The 16947-nt window shown below is 36.7% G+C and overlaps 1 protein-coding gene across 1 annotated transcript in view; it reads left to right on the top strand.

Moving 5' to 3' along the window:
* The window catches only part of LOC126284079 (uncharacterized), an 83649-nt gene extending 67087 nt beyond the window's left edge, over window positions 1–16562 (top strand). The window contains exons 6-7 of the mRNA XM_049982710.1: window positions 4461–4544; window positions 9740–16562. Coding sequence (XP_049838667.1) covers window positions 4461–4544; window positions 9740–10647 — 992 coding nt within the window. The 3' untranslated portion in view covers window positions 10648–16562. The remainder of the gene's footprint in view (window positions 1–4460; window positions 4545–9739) is intronic.
* The last annotated feature ends 385 nt before the right edge of the window (window positions 16563–16947 follow it).

The raw sequence follows: 16947 nt of genomic DNA on the forward strand, positions 1-16947 counted from the left end.
CTATCCTGTGCAAGCTTCTTCATCTCCCAGTACCTACTGCAACCTACATCCTTCTGAATCTGCTTAGTGTATTCATCTCTTGGTCTCCCTCTACGATTTTTACCCTCCACGCTGCCCTCCAATGCAAAAATTGTGATCCCTTGATGCCTCAGAACATGCCCTACCAACCGATCCCTTCTTCTGGTCAAGTTGTGCCACAAATTTCTCTTCTCCCCAATCCTATTCAATACTTCCTCATTAGTTATGTGATCCACCCATCTAATATTCAGCATTCTTCTGTAGCACCACATTTCGAAAGCTTCTATTCTCTTCTTGTCCAAACTATTTATCATCCATGTTTCACTTCCATACATGGCTACACTCCATACAAATACTTTCAGAAATGACTTCCTGACACTTAAATATATGCTCAATGTTAACAAATTTCTCTTCTTCAGAAACACTTTCCTTGCCATTGCCAGTCTACCTTTTATATCCTCTCTACTTCGACCATCATCAGTTAGTTTGCTCCCCAAATAGCAAAACTCCTTTACTACTTTAAGTGTCTCATTTCCTAATCTAATTCCCTCAGCATCACCAGACTTAATTCGACTACATTCCATTATCCTCATTTTGCTTTTGTAGATGTTCATCTTATACCCTCCTTTCAAGACACTGTCCATTCTGTTCAACTGCTCTTCCAAGTCCTTTGCTGTCTCTGACAGAATTATGATGTCATCGACAAACCTCAAAGTTTTTATTTCTTCTCCATGGATTTTAATACCTACTCCGAATTTTTCTTTTGTTTCCTTCACTGCTTGCTCAATATACAGATTGAATAACATCGGGGAGAGACTACAACCCTGTCTTACTCCCTTCCCAACCACTGCTTCCCTTTCATGTCCCTCGACTCTTATAACTGCCATCTGGTTTCTGTACAAATTGTAAATAGCCCTTCGCTCTCTGTATTTTACCCCTGCCACCTTCAGAATTTGAAAGAGAGTATTCCAGTCAGTGTTGTCAAAAGCTTTCTCTAAGTCTACAAACGCTAGAAACGTAAGTTTGCCCTTCCTTAATCTAGCTTCTAAGATAAGTCGTAGGGTCAGTATTGCCTCACGTGTTCCAACATTTCTACGGAATCCAAACTGATCTTCCCCGAGGTCGGCTTCTACTAGTTTTTCCATTCGTCTGTAAAGAATTTGTGTTAGTATTTTACAGCTGTGACTTATTAAACTGATAGTTCGGTAATTCTCACATCTGTCAACACCTGTTTTCTTTGGGATTGGAATTATTATATTCTTCTTGAAGTCAGGGAATTTCGCCTGTCTCATACATCTTGCTCACCAGATGGTAGAGTTTTGTCAGGACTGGCTCTCCCAAGGCTGTCAGTAGTTCCAATGGAATGTTGTCTACGCTCGGGGCCTTGTTTCGACTCAGGTCTTTCAGAGCTCTGTCAAACTCTACACGCAGTATCGTATCTCCCATTTCATCTTCACCTACATCCTCTTCCATTTCCATACTATTGTCGTCAAGTACATCGCCCTTGTATAGATCCTCTATATACTCCTTCCACCTTTCTGCTTTCCCCTCTTTGCTTAGAACTGGGTTTCCATTTGAGCTCTTGATGTTCATACAAGTGGTTCTTTTATCTCCAAAGGTCTCTTTAATTTTCCTGCAGGCAGTATCTATCTTACGCCTAGTGAGATAAGCCTCTACATCCTTACATTTGTCCTCTAGCCATCCCTGCTTAGCCATTTTGCACTTCCTGTCGATCTCATTTTTGAGACGTTTGTATTACTTTTTGCCTACTTCATTTACTGCATTTTTATATTTTCTCCTTTCATCAATTAAATTCAATATTTCTTCTGTTACCCAAGGATTTCTACTAGCCCTTGTCTTTTTACTTACTTGATCCTCTGCTGCCTTCACTACTTCATCCCTCAGAGCTACCCATTCTTCTTCTACTGTATTTCTCTCCCCCATTCCTGTCAGTTGTTCCCTTATGCTCTCCCTGAAACTCTGTACAACCTCTGGTTCTTTCAGTGTATCCAGGTCCCATCTCCTTAAATTCCCACCTTTTTGCAGTTTCTTCAGTTGTAATCTACATGTCATAACCAATAGATTGTGGTCAGAGTCCACATCTGCCCCTGGAAATGTCTTACAATTTAAAACCTGGTTCCTAAATCTCTGTCTTACCATTATATAATCTATCTGAATCCTGTCAGTATCTCCAGACTTCTTCCATGTATACAGCCTTCTTTTATGATTCTTGAACCAAGTGTTAGCTATGATTAAGTTGTGCTCTGTGCAAAATTCTACCAGGCAGCTTCCTCTTTCATTTCTTTTCCCCAATCCATATTCACCTACTACGTTTCCTTCTTTGCCTTTTCCTACTACCGAATTCCAGTCACCCATGACTATTAAATTATCATCACCCTTCACTATCTGAATAATTTCTTTTATTTCATCATACATTTCTTCAATTTCTTTGTCATTTGCAGAGCTAGTTGGCATATAAACTTTTACTACTGTAGTAGGTGTGGACTTCGTATCTATCTTGGCCACAATAATGCGTTCACTATGCTGTTTGTAGTAGCTTACCCGCATTCCTATTTTTCTATTCATTATTAAACCTACTCCTGCGTTACCCATATTTGATTTTGTGTTTATAACCCTGTAGTCACCTGACCAGAATTCTTGTTCCTCCTGCCACCGAACTTCACTGTTTCCCACAATATCTAACTTTAACCTATCCATTTCCCTTTTTAAATTTTCTAACCTACCTGCCCGATTAAGTGATCTGACATTCCATGCTCCGATCCGTAGAATGCCAGTTTTCTTTCTCCTGATAACGACATCCTCTCGAGTAGTCCCCGCCCGGAGATCCGAATGGGGGGCTATTTTACCTCCGGAATATTTTACCCAAGAGGATGCCATCATCATTTAATCATACAGTAAAGCTGCATGCCCTCGGGAAATATTACGCCTGTAGTTTCCCCTTGCTTTCAGCCGTTCGCAGTACTAGCACAGCAAGGCTGTTTTGGTTATTGTTACAAAGCCAGATCAGTCAATCATCCAGACTGTCACCCCTGCAACTACAGAAAAGGCTGCTGCCCCTCTTCAGGAACCACACGTTTGTCTGGCCTCTCAACTGATACCCCTCCGGTATGGCTATCTGTATCGCTGAGGCACGCAAGCCTCCCCACCAACGGCAAGGTCCATGGTTCATGTAATAATGTAATAATCAAAAAACTAGGCGCTCATCTTGTTGTGTTTCCCACGCTGGTCTCGTCGTAAAATCATGGCTCAATAATTGAAAATCTAGGTGATTATGATTCCAAGCTCTGATGCAAAGAGGCCTAGGTTTTATTCTGCTATATTCAAAAGTTTTGTAGATGTGCTTCTCAAACCATTCTTGGAGATTACACTTTTGCTGGACAATGGTGATGTAAAAAAATAATCAGCACTCCGAAATTAGTTACACTTCCTTTTAATTGCTCTTATTGCAATATCACGTAACACACAAAACATCACTTCACAATACAAAACATACTTGGAAACATCTTCCTCACAGTCACTGTTAAAGTTCACATTTTATAAGCTGACGAGAATATTCGTCTTTCCAACATGACGTCCATGACTTGACTTTCTCAAGGTCCGACGCTAACAAGTTAACAACTAACTAATAATCGCTAATGCGCCCAAAAATCAGTTACAAGTACGTCGAAGATCGGAGTGACAAAAGAAAGAATACACATAAGAATAATATCATTGCAATATAAACATATCGATGTATCACAAATGAAATCAAATCTGAATGTTGTCTCAGAAATATGTCAACTACTTTACAGAAATACAGTAGAATATTGCTGATATCGAGAGGTTCAGGTGAGGTGCCGTAATGGTTGCGTAGTTCAAGTACCATCAGCTTTATGTTGTGATTTCATGAGAGTAACTGTTAGTGACTGCTGTTACACATTTGCACTTGGCCATACAATTATTATCTGGAAACCCTATGCTAGGTGTTTCTTTTATTATAACTATTCAGTGTAGCAGCCATGTTTTAAATTTCAGTTAATTATTGCACTCGCTACTACATGTGTATTACTGCAGCTTCATGAGTTATGTAGTGCCAGAAACTCATTTACAGATTGTCCAGAATGTCAGTGTCAACCCCTCCTCCACACCTCTGCTGCCACTGTTATCAGCGATATTAAAGGGGGCAGAAAACAAAGTTTAGTTGTAAAGAACAAAACCTATTCTCAGAGGTAGACATCCATGCCATTACTGTACTTTTTTTTCTTTATGGATGTAATTCAAAGATCTTATTTTCCTTCTTTATTTTATTCACATATAATGAAAGACTTTTTTAATTCAGGGACATTTATTGTAAATATGTGAATTCATTCCATTTGATATCTAATGCATTGTATCTGTTTGATTAGATTTGTTGCAAAGTTTTTTTATTCATTCTTTTTCAGTTATGGACCATGATCCATCAATGTATGATGAAATGAGATTCAATGACATGGGTTTCCTCCAAACTACTATATACACAGTTATTGGTGAGTAGTACATTGTTATGCTTGTAGTACCTTACGTTCCTAAATATAAGTCACACCTTTTCTCTAAATATTCGCCTGCAAAATATTAGGTACAGCTTATTTGTGCTACCTCGGAAATGTTGATATTTATGCACATCATAGAAACTTCATCTGTAGAGCTTGCTTCTTAGTTCAGACTGGAGCAGTAGTATTGCTTGTGTTTGAAAATTAATCGTTGTTGTTGTGATTCAGCCTCTTTATCGATATGCGTGTTATTAAGCATAATTTATTTTCAGTGATATCGCAGAAAATAATAGTACCTAACTGTCCTGTAAATATAAAAAACAAAAGATTTCCAGTGGTGGATAGCTTGTGGTCAATACAGAACTCTGAAAGATTGATGAATAATTCATATCTCTGTGACTTAGAACATCATTTGTAGGCTCGACTCGGAAACACTTGGATAGAAACTATGTTCTGAGTGTCCTCATTTGCTCTCAGCTTGTTCACTGAAAATAAAATAGTCAGATGAATGGTTATCATCTTTAATTGATGTTACATTTCTGTATTGACTATTGTCGGGCTTACAGTTCTGTTACTCTGCACAGTAGGATAGGCAGAGTTTTCCTTTAATTAAGGAGTAAAATTTAATCTTCACCAATAAGCGGACTGTAAAGCAATAGAAAGTAAGTCATTAAGAACAACTGAAAACAACAAAGACTGACTGTGATACTAGCACTAGCTGAAGCATAGAACTATGTCCAAAGAAAATTTCCTGTAAGCATTTGTGATTTGTTGCCAAGAAAAAAACAACGCAATTAATTTTGGTCTGGTGTACTTCTCAGTAAGAGAGCTAAGCTAGTGTAGACTGGACTGGAAGGCTGGTGTGATTTATCTACATCAGATCGTAAAGGAATATGTTTAAAGAGTGACAATAAATTGAACAGTTTTTGTAAATGGGTAATGTGAGAAATTTTTCTCTACTGCTTTCCTCTGATATTACTCTCTCCCTTCCCCCTATTAAAAACGAGGATTTGCAGGTGCAATGTTTAATTAGATGCAGCTTATATTCAGGCCAATCCAATATATGCTGTGTGCCTGCTGCATGGGATTTTTGGAGTGCACTTGTAAGTTTGTAATTTTTTTAAAAAAGGGGGGGGGGGGTTGTTTCTTGGAAGATGTGAATAGCACAATACTTCAACAGGGTGTATATGCCCCGAGACAACTGGGAAATACGGGAAAAACAGAATTTTTTCATCCTGGAGAAATCGTGTAAGAACCTGGGAATTTTTTAGAATTCTGGGAATTTTACATTGTTTTAGTTTTCATTTAATTTTTTGTAATTTTGACTTTCACTCTAACAAAGAATTTTACTTTAGCCCAGTACTGCTGAAAAAGGCTGCACCAATAAAATATAAATGAGAGAATAACACTGAAATAAAACTTTAGTTTGCAAAAAAAATCTGCCATTTGCAACAACAAAACACAGTGCGCAAAGTGTCTGTCAACACCAAAGAGTGTCAAAGACTATGCAATACTTCATAACAACAAATTGTTTTGATGTAGGCCCCCCCAAGATTGTGGGCCTCGAATCGATGTGCGTGATGTCACAACTGTTTACATTTCTAACAGGTCATGGGAAGATCTTGCGAGTGGTGGTTTGAGAAGCTTTAGTTTGTGAGTAAATTTTCTTTTTTGCAAGATAAAGTATGTGTAAGAATGTGTGATGAATTTTGTAAATCACAGAGCATTAGACTCTCATTCAAAAGTTAACACTGAGGACCAGCCACTTAGAATAATTTTGGGCCCAGGAGGCCAGCCATTTATGCCATTATTTAAAATTTCACTGACACATTTGTATTTGATACATGTTAACAAGTAACACATGCTAAAAAAGACTAAGCTTCAGAGTTAATTTTTCATATTTTAGTTCTTTCATTGATTACAAATAATACAATAGTGATGATAAAAACGTATAATTATCCTTCCAAAAATGTGTGAAGTGAGTTCTTGAGCTATTTTCCACGTGACAGACTTTTTGATGGAAGGGTTGAAATGCTCAAGGGAACATGTATTCAGCCAGGTAACCCATGAAATTTTAGATGCACAACAGTGAAATTTATAATCGTGCTTGTCAGAAATATTTAGCTGCTGCAACTGAAGCTGCACTCTTAGGATATTACCTAACCAAACCCTCAGGAAAGGGGAGGGGGGGGGGGGGGGAGAGCAGCAGAAATTTTTTTTATGACCAATATTATATGTGACCGCCTAGCTTTTCTTGTAGCTATACTGTATGTATATTAATCTTAACCATCAACTTTTCCATTTTGTGTGTTTACACTACTTAACAGTGATGTTATTGGCTGACTACATCATGTATCCTATGCTCTGAATATCTGCTGAGCAAGAGCACATAAATGAGCTATCATTGAGTGACAGAAGCGCATTGCGAACTCAAACTCTGTACTTAAGAAGTTATCGTGCTGTATTTGGTGGAATTCGTGTTTATAGTTTCGTAATACAGAAATATGTAGTGTAAATGTGGCCATGCATCAAAGATCTGTTCAAAACACATTGTTTTTTGCTTGGTTTAATTTCCTAAACTGCCATGAAATCCCATGTCTGTGTATAAACCTTCACCATTCAAAGGATTGCTAAGTCTTACAGCTGCGAGGGAAAGTATAGTGTCACTGAACGTGGAAAATATGTATGTTCACTAGGGGAATGGTGTATTTTCACCCAGTAGAAAGTGTATTTTAACACAGTGAGAAATATATTTTTAACAAGTAAATCCAAGGAAATCTGAGTGTTTTTTTCTTGTATGCATATACATCCTGTTCAGGGGCATTTTTCATTTCCTTGGAGTACATAAATGACAGAACTTCATTCTGAAGTGACCAGTTTAGTATATACAGAGAAATGCACATGTTATAGTTACTGAAAAATAGATCAGTTGTAAACTTTGTATGCTGACTTTCCTATGCTTGTGTGTGTGTGTGTGTGTGTGTGTGTGTGTGTGGGGGGGGGGGGGGGGGGGGGACGATGACACATTGATGAAGTGTTGTCTTAATATTCTCCCGATATTTACTGTACAGCTAGGTTAAATGGATACTGATTTTAAATATTAATTTTTAAAGAAAATTTTTCGGTCCAAATAAAATGTTACATATCTTTTGTTTTAAGAATATAATGTAACTGGATAGATAAAAAATGTATATTCACCAAGTGGCAGCAGGAGAAAACACATTTAAAGGATGTGGAAATGCCTCCTCCTTCTGGCAGAAGGGATAAAGGGAAAGGAAGAGGGATGAAGGAAAAAAACTGGCAAGGTTTAGGAAATGGGGAGAGTTATGGAAGAGTCACCCAGAACACTGGGTCAAGGGAGACTTATTAGGTAGGATGAGAAGCGAAGACTGACTGATAGTGCCTGCATGGGATGAGATTTGAAAACCAGAAAGCTTAAAGGTGGATGACAGGGTAATAAGCCAGACAGAGATTACTGAAAAAACATTATGCATGAATCAGTAAGAGCAGAAAGCTGATTCTATTATGCATGTTAGATAGGTAAGGAGCGTGGGGTTTGGGGTTGGGATGAGGAAAACTAGACACGTCAGAAGGTAGAAGATACAGAATAATAAAAGGGTATTGAAGAAAAGGAATAGTTACTGAAAATAAATTCTGTGACCACAGAGACCATCCTATTCCAAAGCCCATGCTACTTTCCTTGATGGAAACCTCATTCTGATGAAGGTCAACTACCACTTCTCTTCACATTAAATCTACAAACAAACAACAGTACTTACATTTTATCAGTTGTGGTCCTTTCCATGTCAAATGTTCTCTCCCTTAGAGCCTTTGCATTTGAGACAAACATGTTTGTTCAGGTGCAGACTTCAGAGCAATACATCACCATCCTCACCTCATCCTTCACTGGACGTAATTATCCCACCAGCATATTCAAAAGCAGACTTCATGGGTCACCACATCCAATCCTAGTACTGCTGACACCCCCACCGCCCCCCCCCCCCACCAAAAAAAAACAAAAAAAAAAACAACAAAAAATGTAGGGGTACATCTATTGTCACTCAATACTATCCTCCTCTTGAATATTAATCAGCTACTTCAACAAGGCTCTGACTCCCCAAAATCATGCCCTGAAATGAGGTCACATGTTTGCACACTCCACCTGAAATAGCTTTTGTCCCCCCACTGCCTTTTTCCTTTTCAATCTCTGGCTGCAGTATTCTGGTTAGACCCTATGTTCTTCCAGCACACATTTCTCTACCCTATGGCTCCTATCCCTATGACTGTCCACATTGTAAGACTTGTCTGATGCAACCTCCTGCCATCACATGTACCAGCTCTGTAACTGGCTAAACATATACTATCAAAGGGAGAGCCACTTGTGAAACGACTCATTGTATAGCAGTTGTTATGTTAACACTGTTAGGCCTTCTATATTGGTATAATTACCACGTAGTTATCAGTTAGGATGAATGGGAAACACAGTGTCCTATTGAGAGCATGCACTACAAAATGACATTTGTGACCTTGGTGCCTGTTTCACCACATGTACCATCTCAACTATCTCTTTTGATTTCAATTTCTCAGAAATCCACAGAAGGGAATTGGCTTTACTGCATATGATTCATTCTCGCCACTCCTCTGAACTACATTTACATTAATTTTTGCGGTTGTAGTTTTATTTTTTTCGTGCTCCCCTTTTATTGTTCTATATCGTCTATTTTTTGAGCTTCTCTTTTTTCTCCACCCCTACACCCATTACCTGTCCTAACATTTATAATGTACGTAGGTTTCCATTTTTATTGAGTCTTGGATCATGATATTTCAGTATTCTATCTTGCTTATTATCATATCTTCCACCTTTAAATTCATGTCTTCAAAACTAGTCAACAATATCAGACTCTCCCTCTCATCCTGTCTGGTAAGCCTCCCCTGACCGGGTGTTGTGGGGGAGTTTTCTCTAACATTCCCTATTTCCTAAACTTCACCAGTCTTTTTCCTTCATCCCTTTTCCTTCAACATTTGTGCCAGGAGAAGGAACCCTTGACTCTGAAAGTTTGTGCATTTCCATATCCTTTATGTTTGTTTTTTTCCTGCTTCTGAATAGTGAGTAAATTTGTTTAAATATCCAGTTATATTTTCAGACATTGATTATTTTGTTGATATTTATCTTTTATTTTTATTGTTTACAGGTTGTGCAACAGCTTTCATGTTCATCGTGAGTATCCTGGTGATAGCCATCTGTCGCGTGCATATGAAGCGATCACTCCTTTCCCGGTGCCCCGCGGGTTCCAGGCTAGGAGGTGGTTTCCCGCCTCCTCCTCTCCGTGGTGTGGGACATCCACATCATCATGTCCCCCTGTATGACTTGGATGTCTTTTTGAATCGGTCTCCTTATTCTACAGCTGATGTCTCATCACCTGGTCCAGGATCCCTCTTAGTAACATACAATATTAACAATGGTATTCAGTTTGTAGGGCGACCTGTGGATCCACCTCCCTATAGTGAAGTGGTAGCATCACCTCCACGAGAAGGTCCTCCACCTCCTTATGCATCTCGTGAAAGCCTTGCAAGAACTATTGCTGCTGTGCCAGTAACTGAAGATGATGATGATGTGGAGATTGCAGATGAGGCTGACTTACTGTTGGCTAATACTGCTGCAACAGGACCCACCCCTTTGATACACCAAAGTGGCAGTACTTTGCAGGTTACTATTGTACATCCTCCAGCTCCTGCATCCTGTGTCACAACATCAGACAGTTCGGAAGAAAGTGAAAGTTCATATTTACAAGGAACAGCAGCTGCAACAGAGGAATTCCGGCCACTGCTCGATGCTCCAACATCCCCAACTTCGAAGGTGCCCGATTTCTCTTCAGCAGACTCTCCTCCTGGTCCCGGCTGCCTGAGGGAGAGTTTCATTGGCTTAAGGGACAATGTTTCATTGGGAGAGGCTATTGCTGCACCTGATGCCAAAATGAGCCAGGCTCTTAGAATAAGAGAAGAATTCTTGAACGGTAGTAACACAACAGTGTCAGTTGCTCGTGCACAGTGCAGTGGTGGAAATGAAATTACTGCTGTTACTGTTGGTTCAAACCATTGAAGTGTTTAATGGTGACATTTTTTTCTGTGAATTTGCTTGCTACTTAGAGAAATCCTATGGTCCCCTGTGCCAGAGCCAGCCATTTGCATTGCAAGATGGTGTACAAAGTTCAATTTTCTATTTTTATGGGAGACACTAGGAGTGCGGCATGTCTGGAGTCGTTGTCTCACATTAATCGTATGTAGCATGTGGTACATTGCTCATTATTTGCTACCGTAATGTCACACATTGTGGTGCAGATCAGAATCTGCACATCTTTCATCAAATGAATAACCTGTGTAACTTCTTGTATCTTCTGCATACTTAAAAGATTACATCTAACAGTAGTGTCACTTTTACAGTGTGTAGCGAATAAAACTGACATCTGTGATGCCTTCCTTTTTAATGACTTTTGACAAGATTTATTGTAAAAAGAGTGCACTTTAAATCTTCACTTTCAAGATTTTCTCACAGTAGTCATGTTTCTGGTCAAGATTGAGTCAGCTCAACTTAGTTCTGGCAACTGAGAAATTTATATGTAATGATCTGTTTAACAATCGTCTGTCACAATTATATTTTTTATTATTATTTGTAGTTTTATGAGTACTTGTATCATGACATCCTGTAAAGGAAATGAAATTTTCACAGAACAAAAAAGTTTTTTTTATCACAAACAAATGTTCAAATGTTGGGCTTAATAGTGAGTCACTGTATTTTCATGAGTAAATTATGATATGAGACTGTAAATTATGTTGTTGTTAATGAGAGAAGTAAGTGAAGTTTAGTGTTCATGTTATGAGTAGTCAGTCAATATGTAAAGGCAGTTTCCATGACAGTAAGATGCCTACTGTTTCATTGGTCTCCTACACTTGGATCAATGCTTATGAACTGTTTTTATACAATTTGTTGAGTACATTATTTGTGAACTCCTGCTTAGTTTTCCTGTTAATATAAAAGACTTGTTTGCAGTTCTGTTGTACAAGTTTACATTTTTTGCAGTGTTATATGAATAAGGAAAAAAAGGTATGCTGTGTGATGGAAACTTGAATTTTGGTACTGCATTGTAATCATGCAGTTGATTTTTGAATATCTGTACAGCACAGCACTCTTATCATTGCCTAGTTGTGCAGTCATTCCAACTACTTGTATTTACCACCCTTTCACATGTTTGTTATTGATCTGAAAATGGGAGTTGTCAGATTTACAAAAAACTCAGATTTTTTTCAAATGTCAGTTTCTATTACTCAAAGAAATTTTTTTTTCTTTTTTTTAGCAACACTTTACTGTTTTCTCTGTTATTTGTTTTTTACTGAATATCAATCTGAAGTTGTGGTATTTGGTTCGTATGAAGTAGTTGTTTTATACACAGTATCGCATTTTCAAGAAGTGGTACAAGTTATTTATCTTTAATGTATAGTGTAAACTTCAAAAGCTGTAACTGTTATAACATTAATTCCATGACAATGAGGTCAAGTGTTGAGAACTTTAATTCTCTATCTTGTTGAGCATATGCCTCCTATGGATGCTTTCCTAGATGTAGGATGTTGATAAAATGATTTTTGAAATATTGAAATCAAGGATACAAATAATAAACTTTCCGTAACTGGAACTTTTGTAGTTAGGGGCCCCAAAGTTACAGACTATTTAATATGTTTTGAAATCAAGTTCCTAGATAGTGTAACTGTTAAACCATAAGTACTGTTTCTTGTAAAGAAACTCATTATGAAGAAGTCAGCATTTGCCTTCCATACCACTGTCAGCAACACTACCACCACCACCGTCACCACCACCACCATCACAAGTTAATGGAAAGGTATAAATTTGGATGTTAGAATAAGAGGACCTGACGACTATTTGCAAATTAGTCTGCTAATACTGTATCAAAACACTATGAACAAATGTTAATGTGTATAAATGGGATGGAACATTGAAATATTGGAAACAGTAATAGTACCATGGACAGACAGGCTAATTGCCTCAGAACTGAGAGATTGTAAGTTTTATTGGGAATGATGAATAAGCAAGAATTAATATACAAGGAGGAGGATAACGTTAATTGTTACTGAATCGTATGTCGTAGCAGATAAGTTGTGGAAACAAAAATTTGCTTAATGTTTGTATATTGTAACACAAATCTTGCAATTCAGTTGCTGTGTCACTTTCTGCCTTGCTCTTAACTGATAGAATAACTTTTAATGCACAGTTTTGGTCTTTGGTAAACCATTTGGCACACACAAAATTGGATGTGGTAGTTGCTACATTCAGAATGACAAAAACAGGTCCACCTTTCTTGTCTGTTTACCCGCTAAAATGTTGCTTTTGTGTTCATTAGTGGGAAGCTGAGCCCTTAACGTACTGCTGATGGCTACATTTTTACTAAATATATAATGTCCTGTCCATATTTTCATCCATTACATGAAGCTGAGGTGGATTTTTACAACATGCAAAAGTGACAGTAGTGTCATGAATCTAATTCTTGTTCCACTTACCCCATTTTAAATAGAAATTTCTGCAGGTTTATACTGGAGAGTTTTACAGTGGAACAGCTGTCACACTGCTAGATCATTATATATGGCAGTTTGGTAAAATATCTGATAAAAGTACATGTTAGTATTGAACAATGCAATAGGCATGTACAAAATTTTCCACCAAGTAATGTGGTAAATAGTTTGACTGAGATAGGTTTCTTATATCTTTATCATCTCTGAAGTGTCGCAAAACTATGAATCTCAGCCTCGTAATTAAGCAATAATAACCTGAAAGGTATTAACGAATATTCTGTTTCATTGTATCAGTTACGCTGAACGGTAAAGAGAATTTGTTTAGTAGGATTTGACTGCTGTATTTGTTAAAAAAGAGAAGTTAAGTTTGTGTGTTTCTTTCTCTCATTCCATTACTTAACCGTTTCTTTGTGTTCCATGTCAACATGTGTAAGTGGAGAATTAACATTATTTTATACTTCTGGTGCAAAATGCGGGCATTACAAAGAATACAGAATGGGAAGGTGGAGCAGTACTTACTGTATGGAAATTTATGCAGCGACATTAATAATATGTGTTTTACTGAATAAATGTTACAAATAGCTTAAAAGTTTTTCACTGTCTCAGGGAACCACTGAAGGCCAATCTGACTCTACTTAACAAAATTGAAAAACTTGGTGTTACTTTGTTATGTATTTCCTAAACTATGATATAGCTGTATTGTCAAATTGTGAATATTTTTGAGAAAGATGTATTTTTCCTTTGTTCCTGACACACAGGTGAGGTGGCTGAGGCAACTTAGCAGTGTATGCACATTTTAATTTCCTTTTGTAAATTCTTTGTAAAGCACACTATGAATTTTCAGCTGATTAGTATTCAAAAATAAGTTTCTGTGATGGTGCTGTCAGGAGCATATCATAAATAGGTTGCGTAGATTGTGCCATCCTATTTGATTGGAGGGTAAGCTGTGGAATGTTAACCAAAGTAACCAAGCTGAATCAGTGCAGATGTCATTGATGTTTGATGCACTATGAGGAAAGGAAGTGTGAAAACAATCACACATAAAATACACAGTGTTAGAATTACAGTTTTATTGTATGTGTTTTATGTAAGCCCAATTTATTTCTGTACCAGAATGTACTTAGCACACAAATGAATCTTCCCGGTGATATTAAGGTAGCTGAAATGTACCTGCATACCATTGTATATACTGTTACTCCCTTCACAGGAGCAAAAGTGTTAATAGAAGGGGTGGAAATATTATGAAGATATAAAAGGAAAACAGATCAGAAAGAGCTAATACCTCTTGATAACTTCAAGAAGTCTGTGAAGACAGTACGTTATCTAGATTATTAAGTAATGTTTCCTGTATTGTTTTCTCTTAAGCTCCGCAATGAATATTTTTTTGAATGATGAGTAGGTACTTCTTGTTTATTAAGAATTGTCTGTAAAACTCATTGTATGTATGTGTAAAAATTAATGGTACTTTTATTTAAGCCAGTTCACCCACATGTAAGAAGTCAAGAAAAATATCAAATTTTGCTTGCAAATTGTGAGGGGAACAGGTGTTGTATTTCTTAGGAAATAGAGAAGACAGTTGCATTTATTTTGTTTTTGTGGTGAAATAATGGAACAGAAAATGGAAGCTTTTCGTGCCTGATATGTTGTAAATGTATGATACAAGATATGTGGTACATTGTTGAGAGTACCCACTTCACCACAAAAGGAAAAAAATAATGGAATTTCTTGTAAATGCACAGTTCCTCTTTTTTGGAACGGTCACATGCTGTGTGAAGAACAATGTAGCAGATCTTCTTTATGTGACTTCCTGGGTACAGAGAAACAAAGAGGGGTCACACATCAGTTTCACTAGTAGACAATACATGTAGGTGCTAATATTTCCATGTTTATATGAAGTTAAATTTATACAACAAATTATTCAAAACAAAGTTGAACATTTTAACTATGTTATTCTAAATAATAGAACTGTGAAACTGGAAAGTTTTACCTGTTAATAATGTGAATATTTAAAGCTTTATAAAATGTAAGTGACCTGTAAAAATGTATATAATTACAGCCTGTTAAAAGTTAACAGCTGTCTTTTATAAATGTATTTTATTAAGTACTTGAATAAGCCTATACAGCTTGTAATTCATTGTTGTGTAAGTTCCTGCCAGTTTATCAGAAGTGTTAAATACACTAAAATTACTCAGATTGTACCTGCTTTACTTCAGAGAAGTGACTGCTTTATTTTTGAGTTCATTTTTTTAGTATCACAAGGTTTTAACCTTATCATTTTCCTTCTTTTTTTGAGTGTTTTAAGTTCATTAAAATTTTGATGTATTGTGTGGTTGCTGCTGACACTAAACATTGTATATTTTGAGTATCCTCTGATTTTTAGCTTTTGTTTAATTCTTAGAAAATACTTGCGAAAAAGTAAGTTCTCTTCAGTGTTCTGTTGGCAGATGAAGTGCAGGAACTCAGTGAATCATCAAAGAGGGTTGTCAGCTACACAAATTGTGTTGTTCACTGGTAACACTGTTATAAAATACAGTGTTTGTACTGTAATTTGTCTTAGTCATCAGACAACTGTATATCATTATGCCTCCTAGTAACAAGTACATAAATGACTTTCCAATAACATCTGCAGTTCCCTAAAGTAAAAAATGATTGATTTTTTTTAATTCATTTAATATTTGGAAGGGAAGCTCTCCGAACTGTCTTTGAAATATTTACAAGCATTATTAAACAGAATTAGGTCACTTTTCTGTGAAATGCACGTGCAGTAGTTCATCACTTTTTCTTTAATACATATCATTGAGATTTAAAATTGTAATGTATTAGCAAAAAGATTTGCTGAAAGCTTGATTTGTAAATATCTCAATTTTTAACGATCATCATTAATGCCTTAAAACAATTTACAGAACTTTAGAAAAGCTATAGAATACTTTATTCTAACTAGAAATAGTGTGTTTATGCGCACATGAATGGGTCTGGTATGTGGTAAGATGGTTTATGTTACCATGGAGTTTATTTTTCCCTGAAATGCTAATATTTAAAATGTTATACAATGAAATATTTGAATGCTATCAAAATTTATTTTTATTCTGAATAAAAGTGAACTATAGAATGCATTTATACAGTAATTACCAATACTTTGTTGTGTGCGGAAGTGGAGGCGTGAGGATTATCATTATCATTTGCATTGACATTGCCTTATTGTATTGACCATGCTTGGAAAGCATTTTTGGTGAACGTTTGTGTTCTAATCAACGAATATTGCAGCATTGTTTGTACAATATATGCAAAGAAAAAGAGAAACGATCTACTTGTACTGTCCATGTTGTTATGTCTATATAGTTTAATGTGATGTTAATAGAGATCACACATTACACTAGAAATTTTTATTCACTTGTAAATATGATCCTTTCTTTGAAATATATATTTTTCCTTTAATACAGTGATGTTTCATAATCTACCTTACTCCTTATGTATATTTTGGATATGCTTCTCACTGAGTAAAATGAAGTATGGTTTAATGATTGAAGAACAGTTATTTCTTTGTCCTACCCTCTCCTCTCTCTCTCTCTCTCTCTCTCTCTCCCCCCCCCTCTCTCTCCTCCCCTCTCCTCCCCCCTCCTCCCCTCTCTCCTCCCCCTCTCTCTCTCTAATAAAATAACTTACCTATTTTACTATGTAAAAATTATATGGGACAAAAAGATAAGTAAAACTGATATCATTAAAAAAAGACTGTGCTGTTTAAATTCAAGTAATAAAATTAAGTCTGAATTGGCACTAAAATAGTTAAGAAACCAGGGAATCCTTTAAGGATAATGACAAT

Source organism: Schistocerca gregaria, chromosome 8 (assembly GCF_023897955.1).
Source record: "Schistocerca gregaria isolate iqSchGreg1 chromosome 8, iqSchGreg1.2, whole genome shotgun sequence".
NCBI lineage: Eukaryota > Metazoa > Arthropoda > Insecta > Orthoptera > Acrididae > Schistocerca > Schistocerca gregaria.